This window comes from Mytilus edulis, chromosome 2, assembly GCF_963676685.1.
Source record: "Mytilus edulis chromosome 2, xbMytEdul2.2, whole genome shotgun sequence".
Taxonomy (NCBI): domain Eukaryota; kingdom Metazoa; phylum Mollusca; class Bivalvia; order Mytilida; family Mytilidae; genus Mytilus; species Mytilus edulis.
In genome coordinates, this window is record NC_092345.1 from 96938870 (window position 1) to 96952846 (window position 13977).

Here is a 13977-nt window from a genome sequence, read left to right on the forward strand (position 1 = left end):
AAATAATACCTTGAACTTCTTCAGGTGCAGTAATTTCTGAAAATATGTTATTCTCTTTATGCCCAAAACCTGGCAAGTTAAAATTTCATTCAAATTTTCATAAATTATTGTACATGTATTGGTAAATTTTTGCCAACATTTCAATTCAAACCCAAACATTTGCTTGAAGGAAAAATTCTTCAGTGGACTATATGGATTTGCAAAATGCAAATGCTTAAACCTTTTCAATCATCTACAGTACATAAACAGAACCAAGTTCTAACAAGTTGTTCAGGTTGTATAAGATGAATAAAATATAAAATTAGCTTAAAGATAATCCTAGTATCACATATCAATAGTTGTTATTCTTGATTCTGTTTGCATAATAATCAAGAATAATTTGTTTTCTAAAATCAAAGATTTATTATTGTTTAGTTTGGTCTGTTTGATGTTGAGATGAAAGGAAATATTTGATGTTTTATGAAATAATAAATGCAATTAGAGTGTCAAGTGAATCACATAATATATGGTAAAACTTTATTCAACTTTATGTTTTGCAAAAAATCTAGCTACACTGCTGACTACTTGTCCATATTTCTCTGCTTTACATAAACATTTACTAATCCAATCTGGTAACTTTGATGATACATTTCCTCGGCTGTAACGTTTATCAAGCAACAAAATAACTGCGTAATCACCTTTGTGGCGTATAGATCTTCCAATAGATTGATTAACAGCTTTCATGCAGATATTCTCATAATGAACTTGACCTGGTTGTCTGCCTAGAGAATCACGTTCATAGTTTGCATTTAAATAGGACATTTTTTCCTGAAGTTCAGGAGATTTAATGTTTGGATAGGGAAGTCCAACCATGATGATCATTCGACCAAGATCGTCTGAAAAGTTAATACCCTCACTCATTTTCCCTCCAACAACACAGAACAGAATGGCGCCTGTCTGACTTCCAGCAGAAGACAAGACATTTTTCTGTACACATTTTGTATACTCATCCAAGACTTTATCTACAAACCCTGCTCGCTTGGGTTCTTGGAATATTCTTTTCTTTTTTCCAATCTGAATAAGAGTCCCCGATCTTTCCCAGTGAGTGTAGACAAGACGTTGATAATCATATGATGGAAAGAAGCAAACAATACCACCAGGTACAATCTGACAAGCATTTACCAAAGCATTACCAAGCTCTGTCAAAAGCTTGGGGTTTTCTCTTGATTGAAAGGTAAAGTCTAGTGGCATTCCTGATGGTCCAGCTTCTACAGAAAAAGCTTTCAAATTTTCTTCTGGAATCACATGACCACAGGAATATTCCATTATTCTGCAGGGAGTAACTCCAGCAGAATGAAAAAGTTGATGTTTAAATTCATCAATAGGTTGCATTGTACCACCTGCTACAATAACAGATTTTACATTCTTTACAATGTCAGTAAAATGCACAGCAGGATTTAACAGCAAGAATTTCATACTAGACTGACTGACTAATGGCTGCTTATTTACAACAATCCTTCCATCTTTGTCTGCATTAGTCAAAGCATCTAGGAACCCTTCGATGTGCATTAAGGGAGATCTCAGAACAGTTTCTTCTTGTTGTTTTGGTATATTCGAAGGAACATCAGTTGGTTTCTGTTCAACTTGAGTAATCTCCTTTAAAAAATTGCTGACTCCTGATTTTTTCTCTTCTTTTTTTATTGGTATTTCAGTGTCTTGGTATTTTTCAGCAAAGCCATTCAACTTTTTAGAAATCATGCTAACCTTACAATAAACTAGGATTTTAAACAAGTTCATATTGTCAAGTTGACTGTGATCTAGGAATGTATTTACTGTTATTAATTTTGTTTTAACAGTTTTTGTAGTTTGTTGTTCACCAGGAATACCAGTTTTACCATCAATACATTTCACAAGACAGGACAGAATATATAATATCTGCTTTATATACAGTAAGTTCTTTGCTTTCAGTCTGGATCGATACCTGAAAAATAAAGTGAGCCAAATAATTAAATCACCCATTGAGTACTTTCAACATAGAAATAGAATTATTAAAGGTTTATTCTTCCAAATCAATCAGTGTAAATGTCTTAAAACATTGATAGCCACATCACATAAAACTAGAGGCTCTCAAGAGCCTGTGTCGCTCACCTGAGTCTACTTGGGTTTTGGAAATCATATAAAAAAAAGATAAAAATCATAACAGATACTTAAAGATTGATTGAGGCCAAATTTGGTTTAGTATTTAATAATAAATCCTGGTGGCCATCTTGAACAGTAAATCAGCAACAAAGTAGCAACACTTCATCAGCACCTCATAAGGAACATTTATGACATGTTTAGATTCATTCCAAGCAGTGGTTCTCTAAAAGAAGATATGTGTATGTATTTCCCATAGGGTTCTCTAAAAGAAGATATTTGTATGTATTTCCCATAGGGTTCTCTAAAAGAAGATATTTGTATGTATTTCCCATAGGGTTCTCTAAAAGAAGATATTTGTATGTATTTCCCATAGAGTCCTATGTTAAACTAAGTCCCTTGCTTGTGGCCATCTTGAATGATGGATCAGCTACAAAGTTGCAACACTTGGTCAACACCTCATAAGAAACATTCATGCTATGTTTGGGTTCATTCCATTCAGAGGTTCTCTAAAAGAAGACATTTGTATTTATTTCCCATAGGGTCTCGTGTTAAACTAAGTTACTAAGTCCTGCTGGTGGCCATCCTTGTTGATGGATCGGCTACAAAGTAACAAGACTTGGTCAGCACCCATGCCATGTTTGGTTCCATTCCATTTGTTGGTTCTCTAGAAGTTCAAAATGTAAAAAGTTAACGACAACAACACCAGACGCCAAGTGATGAGAATAGCTTACTTGGCCTATGGGCCAGGTGAGCTAAAAAGATGCAAGTTAGCATTTAGAGGACAATGACATCTTTAAATTCTAGTCAATCTAAAAACAAATTGGATTTTGCACTTGCAAGGTATACTACCAGGTTGTTATTCATTTGGAAAGAAAGATTCATGTCATATGTAATAAACAGCACATTAAACTAAGATTTGGAAATTTTCATTATTTTACGTCAAGGAGTTATTTCCCCATTCAAACCCGACACTTAGTTGTTAAATATTGTTGGTAAACATGAAAAATGAAGAGTACAAATAAATACATGAAAAATTGTTGATTAATGATAAAAATTATTTCTACTTCTCAGTAGATCAGCAAACTTGAGGATACTTGTTAAGATATGCATTGCAGTTAACCAAAAAGTGATTCCTCTTAAAATACCAATAACTGTATGGTATAATTTCAAGATTACATGCATGTATACCTATATCAGTTGACAGAACTTATAGTGTCCCTGAAGCTCAGCAATTGGCTGCATGTCCATTGAATTTGGTATGGAGAAAAAGTACATTTATATATTTCCATTGCAGCTCCGTTGAACAGTTGATTGTAAGAATTAATTATTTACAATAAATAAGCTGCAAAATGTTTAATAAAATAACTCGAAAAACATATCCAATTGCTTTATGTGAAATATTCCACCATATTAATTTCTTCAGGAGATTTCCTACTCTGCAGGCTTGAGAAAATGACACCTAGGACATTTATATTAGATAAAAACCATACCTGTTTTCATACTGGGTAAGTTGAGAAAATGCTCTTAGTAATTGTGACCCTGTGACCTCTACACTGTGAATATTATTAATAGTTTCTAGAAGGTTGTGAGCTTCGTCTATAATGACAATGTTTCCGTCCAGTTTAATACCACATGCTTCCCTGGTAGATTTATGTAGTAAGGTATTATAAGGTAACACCACTAACTCTGCTAAAGGTATGGCATATCTTGTACTATAGTATGGACAGGCTTTTGCTTGCTTTCCTGAAGAAGAAAAAAATATATATATATTGACCTTTTTTCATTCATATTTTAAGTTTTATTGGATTCATTTCATTCATTCTCTCATAGTTGTGCTGAGTGATAACTTTCAGTAAGAACTGCTTCTATTTACTACACAATGTTAAACCAAAATAAAGGTTTCCAAGGCACAATAACAAACTCCTTAGATAATTTGTAGGTTCAAAAATGTATACATGAAATATCATGATTCAAACTTAAAGTTCATGTCATGCATGTATATCTAGTTATTACTGGCAAACACTGTAAATTAACAAATTCAAATTATGTACATGATGTATGAACATTGAGTTTAAATGTAATTTTGTTGTAATGTATCTCTGTTTAACATTCAAACAAAAATAGTTAGTCCAATTGGGGTCCATTATGTCATTCTTTTTATGCATTTTGATGCTTCAACCTATCTCAAGCTTTAATGAGAAATACCAAATAAAACAATATAGAGGTGCTTTCCCACATTACCTGCTGTAACTATTTGTTCCATATCCATGGCCTCCAGTAAAAGTTTGTTTTTAAAATCAGACATTGGTTCCTGCCTGTAGTATGGACATGATACTCCTCCCTTCTTCTTCTTTTTGGCAGCAGCTTCTCCTGATGGTTCTCGTGGTGTGGATTTATTTTTCTGTAGGTCTAAACACACTTCATTCATCATACTTAAAGCCTTCAATCGTGTTACAGCTGGGTTGATACATAAATTTTGTCTTGACCCAAGGGAAACAACTCTAATGTCATCCCCATATGGACTTTTTATTACCTCCCTTACAAACTGTGATAGCTGTGAATGAGTTCTGCTGCAGAAATATATTTTAGTTACATGCTCTTCAGGTTCATCAACACGCTTATCTTCCAAATCGTTTTCTCTGTCACTATCATAATCAACAATCAGCTCTTCATCATTACACCCCTCAGTTAATTTATCCGACTGGTTCTCGGTTTCATCAACTTCTTTTTGGTAGGCTATTTGTATATCTTTGGATGCAGTTTTTATCAAACTGTCAAATTCATCCTCTAAAACAGTTCTTTTTCTTTTAATAACCTTTGCTTTTAAATCAGACTTCAGATCCTTAACTTTTAATTCATGTTTTCTTAAAACCTCTTGCTCTTCTATTACTTTTTTCAGGTCCTCTTCTTTTTCTTTTTTGTGTTTAAATTCAGAAATCCAATCAAACTCATCCCCATCAGTTTTCTTGGCTGTTATTTTCATTTCTAATTCCTCAAGTCTTTTTAATTCTGCTTTCTGTTTTTCTTGAAAATCTCTCAGCCATTTTAATGCACCACATATTATGCTGAGAGATTTGCCTGTTCCTGTAGGACTTTCAAAGATTCCAATTTTCCCCAATTCAATACATTCATAAAGTCTAGACATAAAATCTTCCTGGATATCATATGGTTCAAATGGAAAGGGAAATTTCGAAGGAACATTTACTTTGCCTTCAGAAGTTGATACTGCTGTTTGGCTTTTAGTTGACCCGCAAGTTGCAATAATAGAGAAATTGGATTGAACTTTTTTGTAGGAACTTTCACGTTGTCTCTCTGTAGAATTTGATATTTTCAATTCATCTGAAAAAAAGTAGAGAAATGAACTGTCAGAACTGTATCATGTGTATATAGTCATCTCACAAAAAACTATCTTAAAATTTCTTAAAACATGCTTTAGATACACGTGTTTAAGGGCTGAAAAGTGGTTTTAAATTTTGTTTCCATTCATAGAAATAATTTCAAGTTTACAAAAAGATATAAACAAAACAATCTACACAAAACAGGCTATTATTTGAACTTGGAATTATTTTTAATTATGGAATTTGCTTGATTTCTTGTTATTGAAAATTTTAATAAATTCCATGTTTATTCTGTACTGAAATGTTCTGTGTTGCGCACAACACTTTCTATTACAAAGAAAATAGTATATTTTCAATAGAATGTACTGTGCCGCGCACAACACTATCTAACCAAAATACATTGTACGGAAAGTGTTATTAATCGCTGAAAAGATTATAATACCAAATAAACATGGAATTTATTAAAAATTTTAAACACAAGAAATTATGAAAATTCCATAATTAAAAATAATTCCAAGTTCAAATAATAGTCTGTTACAAAGAAGACAGAATTATTGTAAATACAACAACATGGCTGACTTTTGGTACTGAACCTGTTAGAATTACCTTTGGCTAAACTTTAAGACATAAATTTATGTTTAATATCTAACCTGTGTTGAAACTAGAGGCTCTAAAGAGCCGGTGTCGCTCACCTTGGTCTATGTGCATATTAAACAAAGGACACAAATGGATTCATGACAAAATTGTATTTTGGTGATGGTGATGTGTTTGAAGTTCTTACTTTACTGAACGTTCTTGCTTCTTACAATTATATCTATAATGAACTTTGCCCATTAGTAACAGAGAAAAATATTTGGTAAAAATTTACATAAATTTACCAAATTAATTAAGGAATGACTGTAATATTTTTTCTGTCTATGAAGAAATAACATAAAAAATTTGGTGCACACTGAATAACGCGTGTAGCGGGTTATTTAACAGTGTGCACCACATTTTTTTATGTTATTTCGAATAGACAGAAAAAATATTACAGTCATTTCTTATAATTTAATTCTAAATTCCATTTTAAACCGTAGAAAACCATGAAAAAACGTTGATGATGTCACGGTCACATGACTAAATTATGTCTATGGGCTCATAACAAAATAACTTCAGCCAATAAGAAGACGTGTTACATCCAAAATTAAATTATTGAAAATTGTTAAAAATTGACTATAAAAGGCAATAACTCCTTAAGGGGTCAATTGTCCATTTAGGTCATGTTGACTTATTTGTAGATCTTACTTTGCTGAACATTATCGCTGTTTACAGTTTATCTCTATCTATAATAATATTCAAGATAATAAATAAAAACAGCAAAATTTCCTCAAAATTACCGATTCAGGGGCAGCAACCCAACAACCAATTGACTGATTCATCTGAAAATTTCAGGGCAGATAGATCTTGACCTGATAAACATTTTTATCCGAGTCAGATTTCCTCAAAATGCTTTGGTTTTTGAGTTATAAGCCAAAAACTGCATTTTACCCCTATGTTCTATTTTTAGCTGTGGCGGCCATCTTGGTTAGTTGACCAGGTCACGCCACACATTTTTTAAACTAGATACCCCAAAGATGATTGTGGCCAAGTTTGGATTAATTTGGCCCAGTAGTTTCAGAGGAGAAGATTTTTGTAAAAGATTACTTTAATTTACGAAAAATGGTTAGAAATTGACTATAAAGGGCAATAACTCCTAAACGGGTCAACTGACCATTTTGGTCATGTTGACTTATTTGTAGATCTTACTTTGCTGAACATTATTGCTGTGTACAGTTTATCTCTATCTATAATAATATTCAAGATAATAACCAAAAACAGCAAAATTTCCTCAAAATTACCAATTCAGGGGCAGCAACCCAACAACCGATTGACCGATTCATCTGAAAATTTCAGGGCAGATAGATCTTGACCTGATAAACATTTTTATCCGTGTCAGATTTGCTCTAAATGCTTTGGTTTTTGAGTTATAAGCCAAAAACTGCATTTTACCCCTATGTTCTATTTTTAGCTGTGGCGGCCATCTTGGTTGGTTGACCAGGTCACGCCACACATTTTTTAAACTAAATACCCCAATGATGATTGTGGCCAAGTTTGGTTTGATTTGGCCCAGTAGTTTCAGAGGAGAAGATTTTTGTAAAAGCTAACGCCGGACGATGCCGGACGCAAAGTGATGAGAAAAGCTCACTTGGCCCTTTGGGCCAGGTGAGCTAAAAAGAGATATATCTCAACTGTTTTATTTTGAAAGTCAACAAGATATAAATGGTAAATGTATTTCAAAACAGACCTAAGCCCACAAATTTAACATTGACCAATGAACAATGAAAATGAGGGCAACGTAAGATTATACCTGACCGATAGGTATGTAGTTGTACACCTTACAATCATTCCATACACCAAATATAGTTGACCTAATGCTTATAAATAGTATTTGAAAAACAGACACAACACACATCTTTATATTGACAAACAAACCATTAACATGAGGTCAAGGTCATATTAAACCTTTGAGACTGACATGTACCCTTTGCTATCCTTCCATACACCACAAATACATAACATAGCTGGCATACTACTTTAACTCTGAGAAACAGACCTTTTCATGTAACTTTAACCTTGATCAATGATTAATGGGGGCAAGGTCAATGTGAACTCTGTCTAACGGTGTGTAGAGGTTGCAAGGAACATAAGTACCAAATATTGTTATCCTATTATTCATATTAATGAGTGAAAAAATTCACATGAAAAAAAATAAAATTCCAGCATTTGCTTAACAATTAAAATGAGATCAAGGACAATGGATTGATTATTGGTCATGTTGGTGTTTTAAGTCCACTTTTTAGCGCTATTTTGGGGCAATTTAGTGCTGGAGGTAGAGTGCCCAGAGAAAAACATGACCTTCGATAGAAAAACTGACAATACTAGTCAATTAAATTTGGAGTTAAGTGAACCCCTCTGGAGCAGGGTTCAAACTCGAAACCTTAAGTTAGTGTTGACAGGCTAGTGATTTCAGTAGTAGAACTATATAGGCCACTTGGTCACCGAGTCCCCTCAAGGACAATGTACATATGATAGAAGATAAAATAGTAACATAAGGTATCTCCATACAAGGTATATTCAAGCATCTAGATCTTCTACTTTCTGAAATATAAATCTTTAAAAAAAACATTGCATCAGGTGCTTGTTGTAGCTGTATATCATATATTGTCATTACCAAAAACTTTTAAAGCAAGGATAAAGACAAATGAAAGATATCACTATTAAGTCAAACTAAAAACAACAATTATAAATAGATGTATTGTGACATTGCTGTATGAAATTTACTATGAATAGTTAATACAGGCAAGGTTCTATTAGAGAAGATAGCAAGATTTCATAACAGCAGCTTAAATGTATAATGTTCTTTGTGCTTGCTTTCAGTAACTGGCTTTGAAATAGCTGTCTGTAACTGTGAAGACCCTCAGATTTTTACTTTATGTTTTTTTGTTGTTGGGATGTTCAAATGTACCAGTACCCTGTCACGTCCACGCTGATATTTTGTTATTATTTCTATTTGTATCCATCTGATGAATTGAGCCCTTTTCAACCATTTTTATAGTTTGTTCTTATGTTGTTCTATTTCACAACTGTCCCAGGTTAGGGGAGGGTTGAGATCCCGGTAACATGTTTAACCCCTGCCACATAATGTATGTATGTGTCTGTTCCAAGTCAGATGCCTGTAATTCAGTAGTTATCATTTGTATCTCTGTTACATATTAGTTTGCATTCAATTTTGTTTGTACATTAATAATAAGGCTGTTAGTTTTCTCGTTTGAATTGTTTTAATACATTTGTCATTTCAAGGCCTTTTAAGGCGGACTATGTGTTATAGGCTTTGCCTACTGTTAAAGGCTGTATGGTGGCCTATAGTTAATTTCTGTGCTATTTGGTTTATTGTCCTTAAAATCTGTATTACTTCATAAAAAGTTAAAATTTTAGGTAATACCTATGATGTCTATAAGTTTTCAGGTTCATATTCAATTAGTCTGAGATTACTCTGATGTTGTAAAGCAAAATTATATCCGGGTGAAATTTGATCCGGAGGAAAAAATGTTACAGTAGTTTTTTTATCCGGAGGAAAATATTTCCCTGGATATTTTTTACTTTGCCGTGAAATTCTATCTGGGTAGTGAACTTAGTGAATAGTCATGATAGTTAATAGCAAAAAATTATCTTTTACAAATACTATGAAATAATAATAGTGTATTTGAATTAAACCTATTTTGTTCAGAAAAAAAGTATTATAATGGGAATTATTTCACAAATTATCATAGAAAAAATTTCCTGAAAAAATCAAGTAAATATCATTCTTTTAAAAACAGAAAATTATCATTAAACATAAGAAAGAAAACCAGAAATAATTTCAAAGATGGTAACTGTGAAATAATATCATGATTAAATAAGGTAAGTGAAATACATGCAAAAGTAAAGACGGGTTATCCGTTAAAATACTGAAATTGGCAAAACCAGCAGTTGTGACACCAATAACAAAATTAATAAACAAATCTATTGAGCACTCTGTATTTCCAGACAAACTTAAAGAGGCTCAAGTGGTGCCACTTCACAAGAAGAATAGTCAACTGGAAGTTGGCAACTATAGGCCAGTCAGTATTTTACCTGTTGTATCAAAGTTTTTCGAGAGAGCCATCTTCAAGCAGCTAGTTGATTTTTTTCAAAATATATTTCACCCATATCTGTCTGCCTTTAGAGCAGGATACGGCTGCCAGACAGCACTTTTGAAAATCATTGAGGATTGGAAGAAGGCTATTGATGATAATCAATATATTGCTGCTGTGTTGATGGACCTCTCGAAAGCCTTTGATTGTCTTCCTCATGATTTGCTAATTTTAAAACTAAAGGCATATGGGTTATCGGAAACAGCTTTAAGTTTAATAGACAGCTATTTAAGTAAAAGAAAACAATGTGTAAAAGTTGGTATAGATATTAGTACCTGGAAAGATATATATAAAGGTGTGCCGCAAGGCTCTATATTAGGACCTGTACTTTTTAACATTTTCTTGAATGACATTTTTCATTTTGTTTCAAACAGTTCATTGTATAATTATGCAGATGACAATACTTTATCATATTCACACTCTGATATAGACACTGTGGTAAATATTTTAGAAAAAGAAAGCTTAGAGCTAATAAATTGGTTCAGTCTAAATCATATGAAGGCCAACACTGACAAATTTCAGGCAATAGCCATAGGCAAGAAAACTGAAAATAAAAACATTTCATTTAATTTAGATGGTAATATTATACATTGTGAAAAAGAAGTAAAATTATTGGGTGTAACAATTGATTATCAACTTAAGTTTGATGCCCATATTTCCAATATTTGTAAAAAGGCATCAAGACAATTACATGTACTTAAACGTATTGGTAAAAATTTAACAAAATTAGGTAGACTTACTATATATTATTCATTTATAATGTCAAATTTTAATTATTGTCCTGTAATATGGCACTTCTGTGGTGAGTGTAACACCAGAAAAATAGAGAAAATACAGGAGCGTGCCCTTAGATTTATATATGAAGACTATTGTAGTACAAAATGTACCTATGAACAACTATTAATTAAATCAAAATTACCAAGCTTAGAAATCAGAAGAATTAGAATGATAGCAATAGAGGTCTATAAAATTATTAATAAACAATGTCCATTATATCTACATGAACTTATTGAAATAAAAAAATGTAATTACTCTTTTAGATATAACAACATAGCAGATGTTCCCAGGGTAAGGACAACTACCCATGGGCTACACTCATTTAGATATGCAGGAGCCAAACTCTGGAACGAACTGCCAAATAAAATGAGGGACGAAATGCCATTGGGTCAGTTCAAAAGTTTGGTTGGTAATTGGGAGGGCAGTTCGTGTCAGTGTTCCTCCTGCAGATCTCAATGAGCTGTAGATCAGTTTATTTATTTATCATGTATACTCTGGCTTTTAAATTATTTGGCATAATTTTTTTATATGTGTTCTTAATGCTTGAATTACTTTTAGTGCTTTATAATTGCTATTGCATGAATGTTAGTTTATCTGCATTTTATGTTTGCTTATATGCTTTAATTGTGCTAATTAATTGTTGTGCTTGATAACATTATTTATTTTGCATGTTTTATGTGTTTTATGTATTGTGCTTGTCTTATATGTATGTCGGATAAAAGCTCTACAGAGCTTATGTTGTATTGTTATATGTATAACCGACTTTAAATAAATCTTTTATGCTTAAGTGAGTTGTTTTCAGATCTCAGTACAAATATAAATCAAAACCGTTAACGTAAAGCCTACAGGTGGAAATATAGTTGCATTACTACTGTTAACAGTAATGGAAGAATTTGATTATGATAATATTTTTGCCATAAAAAACACTGTGACAAATTATCCTCAGGATACAATATCACAGAGGAAGAAATAAACCGTTACAATGACACAAAGCTGTTTTGTCAGACAAGCTGGAGTTACACAGCCTCAGCTTGTCTGGCAAAACAGTCTTTGCACTTCAGAATAATCTCGGACTTATATTAGATTGATCATATGGAGTTCTTTGGAGATCTCAGGAAAACCTTGTCCCTGTATTAAATTATGCAACGAGTCTGATGTTAATTTTGTAGTGATATTGCCATTATTGGTAGAAGATATATTTGTCACACAACAGCCAAAAGGAATATGTGACGTACCCATCCATATACAGAAGTGGGAAATACAGATCTATATTGATAATGATGCTCAGAAGGGGTGTGGTTACATTTCATTCATTGGGCGTCCCAGAAAAAAAATAAAATAGCCTTGCCAGACGTCATATTTGGCAGATAAACATGATAAATGTGGAATTATTTTGTACCAGTACATGTTCTTGTTTCTGTAAGCGGAACAGACAATAATAAATCATTGACATCGTCGTCAAAGTCATCCATGACCACTGACTCAGAAGTAGTCACATTACTGAACAGGAATTACTGCAAACTTATATTTTTACTACTTTCACTTCTTAAATTTGGCGCCATTTAAATTAAGTTATCTCCCATGTGATCCTGATCATGATCCAAAATAACTAATTACCAACAGTAAAGTTAAAGTAACAGTATACATTAACTTTCCCATTTGTCTACAAATTTACCAAAAAAATCTATTACCAAGAGTTTAGATATCACTTTGAAATTAAAAAAACATCCTTGAGTTGATATAGATAATTTCCCATAAATTTTTTCACTCAAAGAGTCTTCAACAACAGACAAATTCCATACAATGTGAAGCTTTATATTTCCAAGCCTTTATTTTATGTTACATTCTAAAAAAATGTATAATTATGTGCAGTCATCTCAAAATGTCAAGGTTTGCTTAAAGACAAGTTACTGCTAACAATGTACTTAACCCTAGACAAGAAAATACACTAAACTAGTTTTTTTTAAGTTATGAATCGATCCCCCTTTTTAACTCAGTCAGTGAAAAGGTGCCCTCAGTCACCTACACTAAACCTGCTGATACAAAAGTGTGGTTTTACTTTCACGATTGAATTTGTATTGAAAGTCTGTAATATGAAAGTTTTACAAAAAAAAGAATTACATACAATTATCATTATCAATAGTCCATGAAAATGTTGTCAAGATCAGACAAACCATGCTAGACAGACATGTACACCTTACAATCATTCCCTTCATCAAATACAAAGGATTAATTTCTTAATACATGAAATACCTGAGAAACAGACAAAACCACAAACACTTAATATTGACAAATAAACCATAATATTAGGCTAACGTCAGGGGAACCCTGTAACAGGGCCGTAACCAGGGGTTGAATTCAGGGGAGGCATGGGTTTTGGGCCGCCGATTGAGGCCCCTTGGATAGGGGTTGGGGACAGAGCCCCGGCGGATTTTTTCCCACTATAAAATGGCTAAAAATTGCCTGTTTTCCTTAAGACTCCTCAGTATTGCTTGAACCTGGGAGCAATTTTTATGCAAAAACAAACTGAGATTGCTGTTAGGGGTTAGCCAAGGCTGTGTCTTGGAAGCCGTACTTTGAACTATAATCATTAACATTAAATATATTGTGACCGCCGATTTTCTCTCTCTCTCAATAAAATGGCTTAAAATTACCCGTTTTCCTTCGATTTCCCTACTTTAAGACTCATCAGGGAGACTTGAACATGGAAACAATTTGTTTTGCAAACGATTATTATCTGTTTTTAAAGATATTTTTGTTAGAAATCAAACTGGTAAGTTAAAAAAATTATATAGGCCTAAAGCAAGATATTCAGTAGAACGCAAAATATTTTTTTTTTATCGAGGACCTTGAATTTCAATATCGTAGAAAGCTGAACAGACATGTATAGAACTACAACGAATGGGAGTGTTTTACTACTAAGGCATTTACCATAATGTTCTCGTACGATCGGGAGACGTACTGTCTGACTAGACACGTTACAAAAATATCCA

General features: G+C 32.9%; 1 protein-coding gene across 1 annotated transcript; it reads right to left on the reverse strand.

Annotated features, from left to right (window-relative positions):
* Positions 1-502: 502 nt before the first annotated feature.
* Positions 503-12564, reverse strand: LOC139513588 (ATP-dependent DNA helicase DDX11-like). Its single transcript, XM_071302225.1, has 4 exons — positions 12384-12564; positions 4360-5457; positions 3609-3861; positions 503-1960 (listed from the first exon to the last, which is right to left on the reverse strand). Exons 1-4 carry the CDS (start codon positions 12454-12456, stop codon positions 517-519), a joined length of 2868 nt encoding a protein of 955 aa, XP_071158326.1. The 5' UTR covers positions 12457-12564; the 3' UTR covers positions 503-516.
* Between the last annotated feature and the right edge of the window lie 1413 nt (positions 12565-13977).